The sequence below is a fragment of the Mandrillus leucophaeus genome, unplaced genomic scaffold, assembly GCF_000951045.1.
Source record: "Mandrillus leucophaeus isolate KB7577 unplaced genomic scaffold, Mleu.le_1.0 Scaffold190, whole genome shotgun sequence".
Taxonomy (NCBI): domain Eukaryota; kingdom Metazoa; phylum Chordata; class Mammalia; order Primates; family Cercopithecidae; genus Mandrillus; species Mandrillus leucophaeus.
This window is the reverse complement of record NW_012101921.1, coordinates 3653801-3671137: the sequence shown is the minus strand read 5'-3', so window position 1 is coordinate 3671137 and position 17337 is coordinate 3653801. Positions and strand designations below refer to the sequence as shown.

At 35.6% G+C, this 17337-nt stretch overlaps 1 protein-coding gene across 1 annotated transcript in view; it reads left to right on the top strand.

Moving 5' to 3' along the window:
• LRPPRC (leucine-rich pentatricopeptide repeat containing) overlaps nucleotides 1-17337 on the top strand; it is a 142795-nt gene that overhangs the window by 11801 nt on the left and 113657 nt on the right. The window contains exons 2-11 of the mRNA XM_011978201.1: nucleotides 2629-2825; nucleotides 5092-5214; nucleotides 7759-7880; nucleotides 7986-8044; nucleotides 8821-8907; nucleotides 9846-9972; nucleotides 10890-11034; nucleotides 11353-11498; nucleotides 11751-11856; nucleotides 11939-12046. Coding sequence (XP_011833591.1) covers nucleotides 2629-2825; nucleotides 5092-5214; nucleotides 7759-7880; nucleotides 7986-8044; nucleotides 8821-8907; nucleotides 9846-9972; nucleotides 10890-11034; nucleotides 11353-11498; nucleotides 11751-11856; nucleotides 11939-12046 — 1220 coding nt within the window. The remainder of the gene's footprint in view (nucleotides 1-2628; nucleotides 2826-5091; nucleotides 5215-7758; nucleotides 7881-7985; nucleotides 8045-8820; nucleotides 8908-9845; nucleotides 9973-10889; nucleotides 11035-11352; nucleotides 11499-11750; nucleotides 11857-11938; nucleotides 12047-17337) is intronic.

Below are 17337 nucleotides of genomic sequence, written 5' to 3'. Positions count from 1 at the left end.
TATATTAAATGGACACTCAACTGTAAGATAGTTTCTATTAAAGAGCTAAAAAAAAAAAACCCACCTTAATTTTTTTTTAAAAAAGCTGAGAGATAACTTTAAATGGCAGATTTTACAAGAAAACATTTATGGGTAATTTGAATATTAGTGGTAGGAGCTGGAGTCTGTGAAGGGAACCTGAGACATTTAAGAAGTGGAAAGGAGCCAGTATGATACTTGGATGAGATGATCCAATGATTTCCCCTTATGTGGTTATGTCAATTTTGGTCCTTAGCATTTGGAGGCATTGTGCTCCAGCTCGTGCAAGCCTGGTGGGTGTGATCTTCTTGCAGGGCCCACCTTCACCCCGGACTTGTTCTGTTCTTTCTTTTCTGTCACGACATACCCATTGCTCCAGGCTGTGAAACTCTTGTTTCGAGGATGTATTAGAGTACATTTAAAAATCAGTTCTGGACCATATAACTGAAGAGTCAAGACTTCTTTGGTTAAATACGTAATGCTTCCTCTACCCCAGTTTATTTTATAACAGATTCATGTTTCTACTTAACTAAAAAGCCAAACGCGCTTCTGTGAAGGAGTCTCGGCTGCAGTAAAGACATGTGTATGAGAAAAATTTGCTTAGAATGTTCAGAACAATGTGCTGGTTTATAAACATCTGTTTTCTTCCTGAAATTTGAGTTTGTCTCCTCTTAAATTTAAAAAATATCCTGTAGCGGAAGTTTTATTTTTGCTCTTTAACAATTTATCAGATTCGCGTTGTGTAAAAAACTTTGGCAAATAGACATCACAATTTTGAAATTTCTATTAATCAGCTTTTGTTGTTGAATAATATTATTGCAAACTCCTCCAAACTGTCATGTCCTGGGTAACTGAAAAATAATGTCACTTTGTGCTTGCCGAACATTAAGAAGGGGATAGTTTAGTAACAACTGATATAGCAACCAGATAAATGCCTTTTGGAAGTAAGGGATACATATTTTAAGAGTATATCTTCTGTGGTTTGTAGGTTAAAATTCAGCTCATTTAACAAACTTGAGTCTATTAGCCATCTACAATGTGCTGATCATTGGTCTTACAAAAATAAGACATTGTCTTATTTAGTCAGTATCCTGATTTTTTCCATTATTTTCCACCTAGATGGTGGAATCACTAATGTTTAGAGTCGTGATTTCTCCCAGATCACAGTGGTAGAATTTCTAGTCTAGTATCAATTACAGCCTCGTTTAATATAACCTTGAGGTGAAACTTCTAGTATAGCTTCCTTTAATAAAACATCACATACTTGATATTCAATTTGTGACTGGTTTTTTCAGATTAACAACATGGGACAGAAATGTAAGTTTTATTTTTAAAGTCACCGTTGTGATGAAAATGTGTATGTCTGAAAAATGTGATTATATTATACTTAGTTATTATATACTTAGTGTGTAATGTATTTAGTGGCTGCTGTAACTAAGATATTGGCAACAAATATGTAAACCACTGAGAATTAGAAATCACTTGTTAAAAGTGATGTTTAAATACAGAGAAAGCATTTTTAAATTCAACTCAGATTGATAAGTTTTCCTTCACACGTAAGAATTATTTTTTATCTGATACTTTTAAATCAGGTACAGCTTATATTTTTACCTAGAATAGCCTAGAGAAGAAAATATATGGGAACTCTACCTAATGCAGTTTTTCTATAAACCTAAAAATACTCTAAAAAATTGTGTTTTTTTTGTTCCTAGTCAGTCTCTGTAAAAAAAATGTGTTTATTTAAAAAAAAACGGTACAGCATAGAATCCCTCAGATTTCATGTTAGAGAGCATTTGACTTGCATATTCGACTCCATTACTAAAATAGTGAATGGTTTAAAGATTGCTTGCTCTTTATAAACACATAATGTACAATTCTGACCGTACCTAATTTGTAATCATTTTCTTTCCCTTCTGGCTTCCTTAAAATTAACGATGTTTAACGCTTTATTTATTTTTGGTGGCAGTTGTTTTAAATAATTAGGAAAGAATACAGCTAACATTTTGACAGTTGCACAGCAAATAAGAATTAAGAGTATTATCACTCTAAAGTGTTTCAACTTTATTTAGACAGATTAGAAATTATTTGGGCCTAAATTATCCTTAAAAAAAAAAAAGAAACTGCCTTGTTTTAACCTGGACATTGGTGTTCTTTTAAATTCATAGTAAGCTTATACCTAGAAAACTTAAAGGTAGTTGTAAAAATTTTGGATATATATTAGATTTCGTCTTATTTACAGAGGTGAGAAGAGCTTTGCAGCATAAACTGCTTCGTCTTTCATTACCTTGTTTTGGTTAAAAGAGATTTAAAAAACACTTAAAACACACCATATTTCCATCTGATTTTGAAATGATTCCATGTTCAAAATTACCAAAATGCTCTCAATTATTCAGGAGATTTACTGTGCATATAATTTATGTATGTGTGTATATGATTTTATCTAAAGCAAAAGCTAAAACTTTCTTTCCTATTAGTTCATACCTTTATTTTTGGTATTGTACTGTGATTTTAGGTGTTTAATAACTAATTTAAAAATTTGTGTAAGTTTTGTTCAAAAAATGACCTAAATAGATAGCAACTGATTATTATTAATTATGTTTCATTTTTTAGAGGACTACTGAGCCCAGCCAGGCTGTATGTCATTGCTGCTGAAAAAAAGGATATTCAAGAGGAGTCCACTTTTTCTTCTAGAAGGATTGCCAGTCACTTTGATTGGGCTCTGATGAGACTAGATAATTCTGTTCGAAGAACTGGCCGCATTCCAAAGATGCTTCTACAAAAAGTCTTTGATGACACCTGCCGCTCAGGTATGTCAAAATTTCCTGTTCATAAAGTTGACCTTTGGCTGGACACAGTGGCTCAGGCCTGTAATACCAGCACTTTGGGAGGTAGGTAGATCTCTTGAGGCCAAGAGTTCGACACCCGCCTGGTCAACATGGCAAAACCTCATCTCTACTAAAGATACAAAAATTAGCCAGGTATGGTGGCGCGTGCCTGTAGTCCCAGCTACTTGGGAGGCTGAGGCAGGAGAATCGCTTGAACCCAGAAGGCAGAGGTTGTAGTTAGCTAAGATCGCACCACTGCACTCCAGCCTGGGTGACAGAGAGAGACATCTGTCTTTAAAACAAAAAAAGTCTTAAATATTAGGTTGGTGCAAAAGTAATTGCAGTTTTTGCCATTAAACATAATGGCTGCAATTACTTTTGCATCAACCTAAATAAATACTTGTTTGAGGGTAAGCTCATTACAGAGTAGCTTATTTGATACTTTAATTTTCTTTGTTATATTCTGTTGATTGTCATTTATGTTGTGATTGTGATTTCTATCTTGTCAGCTCATCTGGGCAAAGTTTGGAGTAACTAAAACATTTTAAAATTTTTGTTTGTTTGTTTTTTGAGATGGGGTATCACTCTGTCGCCCATTCTGGAGTACAGTGGTACAATCTTGGCTCACTGCAACTTCTGCCTCCCGGGTTCAAGCAACTCTCCTGCCTCAGCCTCCCAAGTAGCTGGGACTACCAGCGCATGCCACTACGCCCAGCTAATTTTTGTATTTTTTAATAGGGACGGGGTTTCACCATGTTGGCCAGGCTGGTCTTGCACTCCTGATCTCGTGATCTACCTGCCTTGGCCTCCCAAAGTGCTGGGATTACAGGCATGGGCCACCATGCCTGGTCTAGATATTTATTCCAAATCCGAAAATAAAAATTGCCTTTTTGCTTTTCCTAGTTTATGGAGTCACTTTTAGTAGTAAGTTTCTTGGAAGATACTAGTTTTTCTTACCTTCCATTGTAGAGTGTCAGGTTTCTGTTAGATGATCACGTATGACAGATTTCCATTATTTTCCTTGCATTTTCAATTAGCTACTAAAAATCTGTTTGGGTCACTAATGCCTGATGCAAGCTATAGGTCCTTCACTCCCTGTCCCCGACCCCCAAAAACCTCATGCAAACATATGCATAATTTTGCATGCAGTTTAAGAGGATTCAGTAGCTTCTTAAAGCCTATTCATGGGTTTCAGACACACTTAGAAGCGTAGATATAGAATCTGATGGTGAGAGATACCAAAGAAGTATCAATTATTACTATTGTTACGTACATTTAAAGAACCTGTGTCACATTCTCTCTCTAACTTATTTATTTATCCATCACTACAATAAATTTTGGGACATTTTCATCACCCCAAAAAGAAATTCCCCAACTCCTTATCCCTTCCAGCCCTAGGCAACCACTAGTTATTTTCTGTCCCTGTAAGTTTGCACTACTCTAGATATTTTGTATGAATGGAATCACACTAAGTGGTTTATTTTTGCTTTGTTTTAAAGTCAGCTTTCAGAGATATGTAGATAAAGCTTACAGATGTAGGGAGAGGGAAGCTTATATTGTAGCTGATTATGAACCTAACTTTTCTATTCATGGATGATAATTACACTGCTTTACAGTATTTTCTTTCTTTCTTTTTTTCTTTTTTGAAATGGAGTCTTGCTCTTATTGCCCAGGCTGGAGTGCAATGACTCAGTCTCGGCTCAATGCAGCCTCCGCCTCACGGGTTCAAGAGTTCTCCTGCCTCAGCCTCCCGAGTAGCTAGGATTACAGGCATGTGCCATCTCGCCCAGTTAATTTTATGTTTCTAGTAGAGATGGGGTTTCTCCATGTTCATCAGGCTGGTCTCAAACTCCCGACTTCAGGTGATCTGCCCGCCTCAGCCTCCCAAAGTGCTGGGATTTGCGCCTGGCCCTTTATACTATTTTCATAAGATACTGAGAAGTTTAGCCTTTGAATTGTAGCAAGCACTGCCTATAAATTAGATTCTTTGTATTTTTGTGTTTGATACAGTCTTGCAGATTATATAGATTTTATAACTTAGATTTCTTAAGAAAGCAGACTAATATTAAAAGTTTGACTTGTAACTTAGTAACATTGTACATTAGGATAGGATTTTTCTAATTTATGGACACTCTCAATTTGAGCCAGGAGATTTTTGAATGCTTGTAGATTTCTGTGTAAATTTTGGTATTTATCTATATGATATTGCTACTATGTTAAATGTTATCCATTAACCTTTTTTCCACAGGTGGCCCAGGTAGTAGTCATGCCTTGCTCCTACTACGTAGCTGTGGTTCTCTATTGCCTGAACTAAAGCTTGAAGAGAGAACAGAATTTGCTCATAGGATATGGGACAAACTTCAGAAATTAGGTATGATTGTTTAAATATATGATGTGTATAAAAGGTGTAGATATTTTTTCTTTTTGCAAAAAAATGTTTGTTTACATAAATGGTATAATTCAGTTTTATGGAAGGGCTACTTGATTCATAATTTTTTGGTAATATTTATTTGGTGAGGTATAGTGACATCTAGGGGCATTAACAATAAATAATTTTTCATAACAAGTGTTACAAGTATGGTAAGTTAAAAAATAAAAAGAACAAAATAGCCAGTTTGTCTGTCAAAGTTATAAATGCACATACCATTTTACCAAGCATTTCCATTTGAATTTAGATATAGATATACTCATAGATGCAAAAGGATATTCTTCATTGTAGCTTGTTTGTAGTAGTAAGAAATTGGAACCGATTCAAATATTCCTCTCTAGGGGATTAGGTAAATAAATTGTGGAGTACCCATAAAATAGATTACTGTGTAACTGTTTTAAGAAATGAAGAAGCTCTTTATATACCAATGGGGGTGTTCTCCAGAGTATAAATAAAAATTAAGGTGTAGACCAGAATGTATAGAATGATAGTATTTTGAAGAAAAATGTTTATACATGTGCATGTGTATATAGTATTAAAATATTTCTGGAAGGATGATGAACACTGGATACAGGTTTTACTCTACCTTTTTATACCTTTTCAATTTTAAGTCATGTAATGTAGTACATATTCAAAAAATAATTTGAAAAAAGATCGTTTAATAAAATTTAATGTTCATTCCTGATTTTAAAAAATCTTAACATATAGAAGGATGCTTCTTTATTGTGTTAAAAATCTAAAACCAACAACAATCATGTATAATGCAATGAAATAAGATGTGAAACAGTACAAGAAATTTTCATTTTTAGATGATGTGATTGTTTAATCTGTAAAATCCCAGAAAATCAACTCACAGTAATTAGCTGACTTACTAAATGTTTAAGAATCCATACCTCTTCTAGTTATAAAAGAAAATGGATACAACAATCCAAGAAAGTATGGCCACAAATAAATAAAATATTTACAACTGTCCTTCAAAAAGTGTGTAGGACCTATGTGAAAAAACTATAGGATAAAGACAGATTCTTCCTTCACAGTTTTGAATACATCTAGAATACATTTTGATAAGTTGATTTTTTTTTAAGTTAAAAAATATATAAATAAATGTTGAATTTCAGAATGGAAAAGGATTTTATAAGTATAAAAGGAGCAGAAAAGTAAAGCTAAAGTATTCAATCTCTAAAAATTAGAAATTCCTGTATGTCAGTAAGTCATTGAACTGGGAGAAATGTATGCAGAAAAGGTTACATTCTAAAATAGAAAAAAGCGTTACACAGCAGTAATCATATTGATACCTCCATAGAAAGACTGACAATGTGTTATTATTTTAAAATTATTTACAAATAGGTCTCTCCTATATAAGTGTATGCTTTATGAGGATTAAATCCATAGCTTCTTTATTTTCCTGCTTTGCCAGTAGCATGATGCTTTGTGTATAATGGCATTTGATACATACTTGTTGAATTAATATTGCCAGAAACCTTGTACTTCGCAAGTTTGACTCTTGTTTACAGATTTATAAAGATACAAGAGATATTTTAGTTTAAGTAACTTGTCCAAAATTACAGAATGAACTGTTGACAGATCTAAGCTATCTGTAAGATGGGGGTGATAGTAGTGTCTCAAAGTTGTTGTGAAGTTTAAGTGAGCCACTATATGTAGAACACTTAGCATAGTGCCTGAAACATAGTAAATATGAACGAAACGTATCTGTTAAGATAAAAATGTGTATGTATTTAATGGAACAGGTCTCTGCTGCCTAAAATCTCATAATCTGACCCCTAAATACTGACCGTAGGCCTGTATGGTCACAGGCAGTAGAATAAAGATGTGAAATTTAATTCATGAAAATATAGTGAGTCATGTTACCACAAAATTGATATAAGGACTGTGATGTCATGACTGAGTAGAGTAAGGATGTGTGGTAACATTATTTGATGTGGCCCTAAATAGTAGGGATACAAAGAAAACAAAGGGCATTGGAATACCGATCATTAACAAGAGCAGACCATGGATCATGTTCATTAGCTGAAAATGGAATGCACCCTTCAAATGAAGGCTTTGAGTGGCAGAATTGCCAGCACAGTCCTACTGTGTGAAAGAACTGAAGTTACAATCCGTTCATCACAGTGTGTCTGTAATGTGAGGACTGCTTTATATAGAAAAATCTTATAGTCACTTTTAAATATAGGGGTGTTGTCAGCGTTTTCTAACAGGAAGATAATTTTGTACTTCTTAAGTAAGAGGCCTTTTAATATCTGAATAGGCAGTTACTTGTGACTATACAATAATTCAGTAATTACTGTCTTACATGCTTAGTTTGCTCTGTGTGACAGAGTATCTGTGTAGATAAGTCTGAGTGCAAAGATGGATGGGTGAAATGCTGAAGTGATAGTTTTACTCTTTTTGTTTGTTAAATTTAGTTCCACTTTAAAGCATAGGATTTTCAATACTTTTCTAAACATTGATTTTAAATTTCATTTGTAGGTGCTGTGTATGACGTGAGTCACTATAATGCTTTACTTAAAGTCTATCTTCAAAATGAATATAAATTCTCACCAACTGATTTCCTGGCAAAAATGGAGGAAGCGAACATTCAACCAAATCGAGTAAGTAGTTGCTATTGTGAATATATATTTTCACATCCACCATTTTTTTTCTTTACTCAGAAAAAAAAGTATATGTAAAATTAACTGGCCCATTTTCATTGACAGGTGACATACCAGAGATTGATTGCTTCTTACTGTAATATGGGAGATATTGAAGGTGCCAGGTATGGATCTGTATGAACATATTTAAGTGAACAAATTTGTACATTTTGTAACTCTAAATGTCTGTTCACTCTTTGTTTTAAAGCTTCTTCCTAATGAAGGAAATTGTTTCAGAACTGTTTTAATCTAGCAAATCTGGTAATCTGACTTACATAAAATATAAAATTATTGTATAAGAGAGAAAAGATAAGTAAAAGTTGCTGTTTTAATTAAAAATTTGATTTACTAGAGAGAGGTATAAAGTCGTTGAGCTATAAAGCTTTTTTTTTTTTTTTTTTTTTTTAAATATTTCCTAAGGGAAATGTTCTTAGCTATTTAAGCTGTATTCATTTATAAAACTGGGAATAGTCTCTTTAGTCCACTGACTAATGGAAAATCAGTTGCACCATTTCTCTGCTTATAAAATTTATTACTACTTATGAATGGAAGGTTTGGAAAATAAGGGATAAATTGGAATACATAATTTCATTTTTATCTAAATGAATCTTACAAAACTATGCTTTTACAAAGGTAATTAGTAGTGTAAGACAAATCAGATTTTTAAAAATCTAGTATTTGTATCAAGAGTACTTCAAGACTATTGATACTTTAAAGAGTGGGGTTTTGTGGAAAGGGGATCAAAGGGATCAGTTCTTTCTTGGTGGTTTCTAAAACAAGTGTGTGTTACTATTATATTTTAAAAACAAAAGTAACTCAAGGCCTAACCTAATTCTATACATGTTGTAAAGAGTTTTCTTGATAAATACTTTCAATGAGTATCTTCGTTTTTCCTTTGCAGCAAGATTCTTGGATTTATGAAAACTAAGGATCTCCCAGTTACAGAGGCAGTATTCAGTGCCCTTGTGACAGGGCATGCCAGAGCTGGGTAATGTTTAACCTAAGGTTTTGATTCTTAAGTGATAGATGGCTGAGATGCTAAAGTGGTCATTTTACTCCTTTTTTGTTTGTTAAGTGGGGTTTAAATTAGATAAAATTGTTGTAGACAGTTCCTAAAATATGTTTGTCTACTCCTAAAATATGTTTGTCTACCCCTTCAAAAAAAATCTGTAGTATATGAGGTAGAGCATACTAATATTTTTATAACGTGCTTTTACATTTATTCCACAAATCTTTTATTTGAATTTTTAGAAATTGGGCTATAGGCCGGGCGCGGTGGCTCACACCTGTAATCCCAGCACTTTGGGGAGGCTGAGGTGGGCAGATCACCTGATGTCAGGAGTTCAAGACCAGCCTGGCCAACATGGTGAAACCTGGTCTCTACAAAAATATAAAAATTAGCTGGGCATGATGGCAGGTGCCTGTGATCCCAGCTACTCGGGATTCTGAGGCAGGAGAATTGTTTGAACCCAGGAGGCAGAGATTGCAGTGGGCCGAGATCGCGCCATTGCACTCCAGCCTGGGAGACAGAGCAAGACTCCATCTCAAAAAAAAAAGAAAAGAAAAGAAAAAAGAAACTGGGCTTGATCTGAAGTAACTGCTCTGGAAAATATTTTTATTTTTGAAGAGTAGTTTACTAAACGTTATTCTTACCTTGTAAGTTAAGTCTGAGTCATAACCTACATAATGTAAGAGGGTATACGTTATTTAATGTCTGCGTAATTATTATTTTTCTTAATGAGGGATCAGATGTTTATGATCTTTATTTCAGAAACATATATCCAGTTTAATATACATTTGTTTTCTGACATCATAATTCCAAATGATACTTAGCATTTTTGATTTTAATAAGCGTATGTTTTAGTTTGAATAACTATATTACATTTGGCAAGAGCATGGTAATCTGTTTTTTGGATTAACTTGTAGTGATATGGAGAATGCAGAAAACATTCTCACAGTGATGAGAGAGGCTGGAATTGAGCCTGGTCCAGACACATACCTCGCATTATTGAATGCATATGCTGAGAAGGGCGACATTGACCATGTTAAGCAGGTATGACTTATGTCTAAATAAACATACTTTAAAATCATTTGTAAAAACTTGTGTTATGTTTTATATGAGGCAGCAAAGCGTAGTTTATACCTGTTTTCTTTTTTTTTTTTTTTTTTTGAGACGGAGTCTCGCTCTGTCGCCCAGGCTGGAGTGCAGTGGCCGGATCTCAGCTCACTGCAAGCTCTGCCTCCCGGGTTTACGCCATTCTCCTGCCTCAGCCTCCCTAGTAGCTGGGACTACAGGTGCCCACCACCTCACCCGGCTAGTTTTTTGTATGGGGTTTCACCGTGTTAGCCAGGATGGTCTCGATCTCCTGACCTCGTGATCCGCCCAACTCGGCCTCCCAAAGTTCTGGGATTACAGGCTTGAGCCACCGCGCCTGGCCAATACCTGTTTTCAAAGATGTAGTATTTATGGAGAATTATTATAGTTCAGTATCTTGGTGCTGATAATATAACAGTTACTGTTGAAGTAGAGTATTTCCTTTTTATTTTTTTTGAGATGGAGTCTTGCTCTGTCGCCCAGGCTGGAGTGCAGTGGCGCAATCTCGGCTCACTGCAATCTCCGCCTCACAGGTTCACGCCATTCTCCTGCCTCAGCCTCTCCGAGTAGCTGGGACTCCAGGCACCCGCCACCAGGCCTGGCCAATTTTTTGTATTTTTAGTAGAGACAGAGTTTCACCGTGGTCTCCATCTCCTGACTTCGTGATCCACCCTCCTCGGCCTTCCAAAGTGCTGGGATTACAAGCGTGAACCACCGCACCCGGCCGAGTATTTCCTATGTTTTAAAAGAAGTCCTAAAACTTTAGGTGGTGTTTTTCCCTACTGTTTTGAATCTGGATATTTTAATTTATTTAACTTTAATACTTAAATAAAAACACTCTAACTTGGTCTTCTAATTTCTGGAACTCTCTGTAGACTCTGGAGAAGGTGGAGAAGTCCGAGCTTCACCTTATGGACCGTGATTTATTCCAAATTATTTTTAGCTTCAGTAAAGCTGGGTATCCTCAGTATGTCTCAGAAATTTTGGAAAAAGTTACATGTGAAAGAAGATATATTCCAGGTAGTTTTATAAAAATCTATTTACATGATTTTTATAAAAATCTGAATTGCTGTTCTTATATGATGGAAAGTACATTTTCTAACAATGGGCATTGTGGGAGTTGAACATAGAACTCTTAAAGTCAGTTAAATAAGCCCAAAAACATGAGTTAATGAGTACATGGGGATGATTTGATTTGCAAGTGTTTTATTGTTATTTAGGCAGATATATGCTATTGATGTTTGCAATTCTTATTTTGTCTTTAGTATCGGAACATTGGTTGCAATGTAAAAATATTGTTCAGTTTACTAACAAAAGATGTCTTTGTTTTCTTCCCAGATGCAATGAACCTCGTTTTACTTTTAGTCACTGAAAAATTGGAAGATGTAGCTTTGCAAATTTTACTATCATGCCCTGTATCAAAGGAAGATGGCATAAGTGACTTTGGCAGTTTCTTTTTACGACACTGTGTGACTATGAATACGGTATTCTGTCCACTTTTACTTTGTAGACAATATAATTGGCAGTGAAATAAGATTCTTTAAAATATAGGAATATTTATGAGATTAGACTAGTTGTGAACATTATAACAACCTTGTTCTTGTGTTGCAAGATTTTTGGGTAGAAAGAGGATGCGGGATTTAAACTGCTCATCTCAGAAGTGATAGAATATTTGCAGCAGTTCAAACGGTAAGATGTTTGCCAATCCAGCTAATGTGGTGACTTTTTTCCCACAGCCTGTGGAGAAGCTAACAGACTACTGTAAGAAGTTAAAGGAAATCCAGATGCACTCCTTTCCTCTGCAGTTCACCCTCCATTGTGCTTTACTTGCCAAAAAAACTGGTACTACATTCTTAAAAGTTAAAGCCAACGTAAGGAAGTTTTGCTGAGGTAGCTTTGTGATATTTTATGATATCTCTTTCAGATTTGGCAAAAGTCCTAATGAAGGCTGTGAAGGAGGAAGGTTTTCCTATCAGAACTCACTATTTCTGGCCGTTGCTAGTTGGACATCAGAAGGAAAAAAATGTTCAAGGTTAGATTGTGCTTTTTACTGGTTTGTAATGGTTCCCAGTATGACAGTTTGCACGCACATCTAATTGGATTCTTTGGAAAAGCATACTTATTCCTGAGTATTATGAGAAAATGGAATTGTTTTAAGTCGCCATGAAGTATTATGTGTAAGCATTTAAAAAAACAAAACAGGATGGATTTCTTTCATCCGAATTTCATTAATTTCATTTCTTATTTCATCTCTGATCCTGATATTCAAACTTAACGAATGTAGTTCTAAGCAGTTCATTATTTTTAAGTTCTTAAAAAAACTCTTTAGTTCTTGATTTTATATATAGTGTTTGAAATCAGATTGTCTACCTTTAATGAAAATAAAGTTGTATATACAATCAGGTTCATGAAAACAAAAAGTGTGGCCATTTTCTTTGTGGGCCAATCTGTTTTTAACTGAGCTTAGTTAGAATAATAGGAAAGGCAGGAAAACTTTTATTGTAAAATGAGTACTCATGACCTGACAGCCTGCTGATTGAAGGACAAAAATGTTCAATCTTTCAGGTTCTTAAGTACGTTTAAGCATTTATCATACTTTTCCCTTGTACACATGGGATGACTATAGGATATGAATAAGAATTGAACAAATATTAAATTTTAGAGTACAGTATCTAATTCTTTGGTTTGCATTATTGGTAATTCAGAAAGAATCGTCTCATAAAAAGATGCTTTTAACAGAAGTACTTTCCCCTTGGGGAAACAAAAAATGGTCTTTTTCATTTTATCTCTAAGTATAATGTGCTTTGGAATGAGATGCAGAATTGTTAGTGTGACATTGGGTGACAAACAAAATGCACAAACAACAAAAAAAGTGCTTTTAGCAGACTTTCATATTGCAATTTTATTTTAAATATACAGCCGTCTTCTGGTTTAAAGGAAATAGTGAAACAAGTATTCCCTAATTGTTTCTGGCTATAAAAGTCTCTAAATCCTTTTTAGAAAAATCTCTGTGAAAACAATATGCTAGTTTGATTAACTCTTTGTATATCCTCCAGTCTGAAAGCTCCAAAAGGTAACCTATCACCCGGTGTTTTGGAACTACAGAAAGTTTACATCATTCCATCAAACTCTTTGGGCATGTTGGTATTGTCCACCTTTACACAAGTATGAAAATTCTTTTGGTACCAGTTGAAATGTTTGTTCATCAGGTTAATCTCCTTTTGCAATCATGTCACAGTTGAATTGGTTACTACATTTTTACTACTTAGTAAACATAAAAGAGCTAGGTAGTTTCTTTCTATGCTTGTAGCAGTTGAAATAGAAAATGGGCTTTATCTCAAATCCGTCTTTTCTTAGAATCTCAGAATTTAGATTTTAAAGGTGTGCCGTATTGAAAGCTCACGTTACATGAAGGAAGGAACTGAGGGCCACATAGACATTCAGTGACGGATCTTAGCTTCCATATCTAGCTGTCTTTAGGCTGGGATTAGAACAGAGGATTTCTGTCCTTCTTTTAAAATATCCTTTTTTATACTATAACCCTTCCATATTCAATTTTTGTAAGTTTTATACTGTTTATTTTCTAAAAATTCTTAGCTACTGTTTAAAAATTAGTTGCTAGTTTTTACACAAAGAACGTTGCTAAAAGAGATAGTGAATTTTTTAATTGATGGTTTTGTCTGAAAAAATATAAAAGTTTATGCTTTTATATTCTGTGTGTTCTGAGAGTGCAAGAGGTTGTCAGTTTTATAATTTTTAAAAACAGTATGTAACAATATATTCTCCTTTGTAGAAGGTCCTGAAGGATAGTAAAGTATATATTCTGCAGTCTACTTTTATGTAACAGGGAAATGGCTGTATGTATTCTTTATAGTTTCTTTAGTGTAAGGTAAGAAAGTAACATTCTTATTAGTGCAATGAACTTGTTCTTTGTCCAGTGAAGATCATATATAAAATGGTAGAAATCGAAGAAGAAAGTGACTGCAGTGATGGAGGCTGTGCCATGTTTCCTAAGGAATAAATAAAACTCTTCAGAAAATCAAAGAAAGATATTTGGGGATCAGATAACGTGGAACCAAGAGTTTTCAACAATAGGATAATCAAGTTTCTTTTTTTAAAAAAAACATATATATATTTTTTTTCTTTCTTCCTTTCTTTTTTTTTTTTTTTCCTGTGACATAGCCTCAGGAGGTCCTGAGGGCATGTGCCCTGTATAATCAAGTTTCTGTTGAATTTTTCTGGCTGCAGATTTAGCCATCACCAACCTCCAAGAAAGATATTTATAATTACTTCCTCATGGCTTATCTTACTAGCATTTATCTCTGTGGCACAAGTGAAAAGTTATCACTTAGAATAATGCATCTCTAGCCAGTTGGCCTGACTTTCAGGAAATAACCTAGAATGAATTTGGATCTATATTCCTGGGTGTATTTAGAAAACATAAAAATAAGAATGTGAAAGGAGTAAAATACATAAAGAAGGGCTGATCAGAAAGCCCAAATGCCAGTTGAGTGAAGTGGCTGAATAGAAGGAACTTATTTTTGAGACAGAGTTTCACTCTTGTTGCCCAGGCTGGAGTACAGTGGCACTACCTTGGCTCACTGTAGCCTCCGCCTCCCAGGTTCAAGCGATTCTCCTGCCTCAGCCTCCCGAGTAGCTGGGATTGCAGGCATGCACCACCGCACCCAGCTAATTTTTTGTGTTTTTAGTAGAGATGTGGTTTCACCATGTTGGCCAGGCTGGTCCCCAACTCCTGACCTCATGTGATCCACCCGCCTTGGCCTCCCAAAATGCTGGGGTTATAGGCGTGAGCCACCACTCTTGGCGGAACTTACTTTTCAAAGAGGAAGCAATTGCCTCCTAATAAAGTGAATGCCTTGGGTAGAGTGTAAAATCCTGTAGAGTGAAACAGTCACAGTTGGTGAAAGTTACACAGTCAAATCATGTATCATTCCTGATAGTTTGTGAGCTGTTATAATTCTCACAGAACTTTTTAAATGGAGACTTTCCTCTAGATTGATAAACTGTCTCATGGCTGTATTGAAATATTTTTATTAGATTATTTAGTCTTAGTTTAGATTTTGTAAGTTCACAGAGGTTTGGAATCTGTAAGTTAATATAAGATTATTTTAATCTTCGTATTTTGAAAAGAAATGTGAATTGTACTTTATTAGAATTTATTCAGATAGATCAGTCACTGTTTTCCTTCTTACTGGTAAGTGCTTCTCTCCTCCCATCTGACTCTGGTTACTGAACAGAATATCTTTCTTTGTCTGCTCCCTCAGGCTGCCTGAGGGAGTGATTGAACTTACCTGAGCAGAAGGTGTGATCCCTGGTTTTCTCGAGCGTGCTTTAGTTTCAGTTAGAAAGATATGCAAGTTAAAAAGTGCCAGCAACATAGATAATCTAAATGAGCAAAATGTGCTCCTCCTCCTGATAAATGTTATTGGAAAAATGAAGAATTAAGAGAATGAAACATGTTTGAGGCTTAGAAGATGGGGTGAAGGGTTTCGTATAAGAATAAGAATCTTGTAGCTGCAGTCAATTTGGTGGCCAGTTTTCAAACATTGGAAAATCTATCATTCGAGAAACTTTTCAGTATTATGTATTATTACAGTATTTTTTTTTTTTTTGAGACGGAGTCTCGCTCTGTCGCCCAGGCTGGAGTACAGTGGCGTGATCTCAGCTCACTGCAAGCTCCGCCTCCTGGGTTCACGCCATTCTCCTGCCTCAGCCTCCCGAGTAGCTGGGACTACAGGCGCCGCCACCCCGCCCGGCTAATTTTTTGTATTTTTAGTAGAGACGGGGTTTCACCGTGTTCGCCAGGATGGTCTCCATCTCCTGACCTTGTGATCCGCCCGTCTCGGCCTCCCAAAGTGCTGGGATTACAGGCTTGAGCCACCGCGCCCGGCCTTATTACAGTATTTTGATACAGCTAAAAAAAATTAAGTCATTATTGCTACTATTAACATTTATTTAGGCTGGGTGTGGTGGCTTACACCTGTAATCCCAGCACTTTGGGAGGCTGAGGTAGGGGGATCATTTGAGCCCAGGATTTTGAGACCAGCCTTGGCAACTTGGCAAAATCCTGTCTCTATAAAAAGTAGAAAAATTAGCCGAGCGAGGCGGTATACTCCTGTAGTCCTAGCTGCTTGGGAGGCTGGAGTGGGAGGATTGCTAGAGCTTAGGAGGTCGGGGCTTCATTGAGCCTTGATCGCTGCCACTGCAGTCTAGCCTGGGTGACAGAGTGAGACGCTGTCTCAAAAAACAACAGAACAAAAACAAAAACACCCCTCACACACAGTTATTTAGTAGTTTTAGGATTCCGCACATATTTTTTCCTTTAATTTTAGTGACCACCCTGAGAGTTAAGTGGGCCGCTTTATTAACATCATTCCTGTATTGCCAGCAAGGAGCCACTGAAAAGCATTCTTTTTGGTGGCAGAACAAGGACTTGATCCCAGTTCCTTCTGATTCCAGGAAAAACATGTAGGCTTTAGCATTTTTTGTAGTATAACAAGCACCTGCCAGCAATTAAGAGACTTGGTTTCTTATTCAAGTTCTGCTTGTGATCTTGGAGAAATTACCTTATACTTTTGTTAGAAGATTCATTGGCTTTCTTTCCCCCACTTTAAAAAATTGACACAAACTGTATATATTCATGGTATACAATGTAATGATTTTATGTACAGGTACATCCTGTCCCGATTACTATAGTCAAGTTAATTAACAACCATAAACATATAACACCCATAGTTAACCATTTATGTGTGTGCCTGTTGTGTGCATGAGTGTGGTGAAGACACTTAAAATCTATTCTTTTACCAATTTCAAGTAAACAATACAGTATTAATAACAGTAGCCACCATGCTGTACATTAGATCCTCGAACTTACTCATCTCATTAGCAGAAAGTTCGTGCCCTTTGACCAATCTCTCTCTCACCCTAGTCCCTGGCAACTGCTGTCCTACTTTCTGTTTCTGTGAGTTTTTGACTGTTTTTGTTCCACATATGAGTGAGACAGTATTGTCTTTCTGGTTCTAGCTTATTTCAGTTGATGAGTTGATTTCTAAAGGCATTTCAGCTTTCTTTATATAGAGAGGCACACGCACACCCTGATTTTGAAACCTTGGAGTTTGACATACTGATCTAAGCTAAGTGGTAATATTGAAATTCTTTTTTTCCAGAATATTATAGTTCTGTTGTCCTCAATCTTGCCCTAAGAATTTAGACCACAAGAACTTCTTCCATGCCTATGAATAATATTTCAGTTCTTAGAACTTCCATCCATTCAATAGGCATAGACTCTTTTTTTTTTTTTTT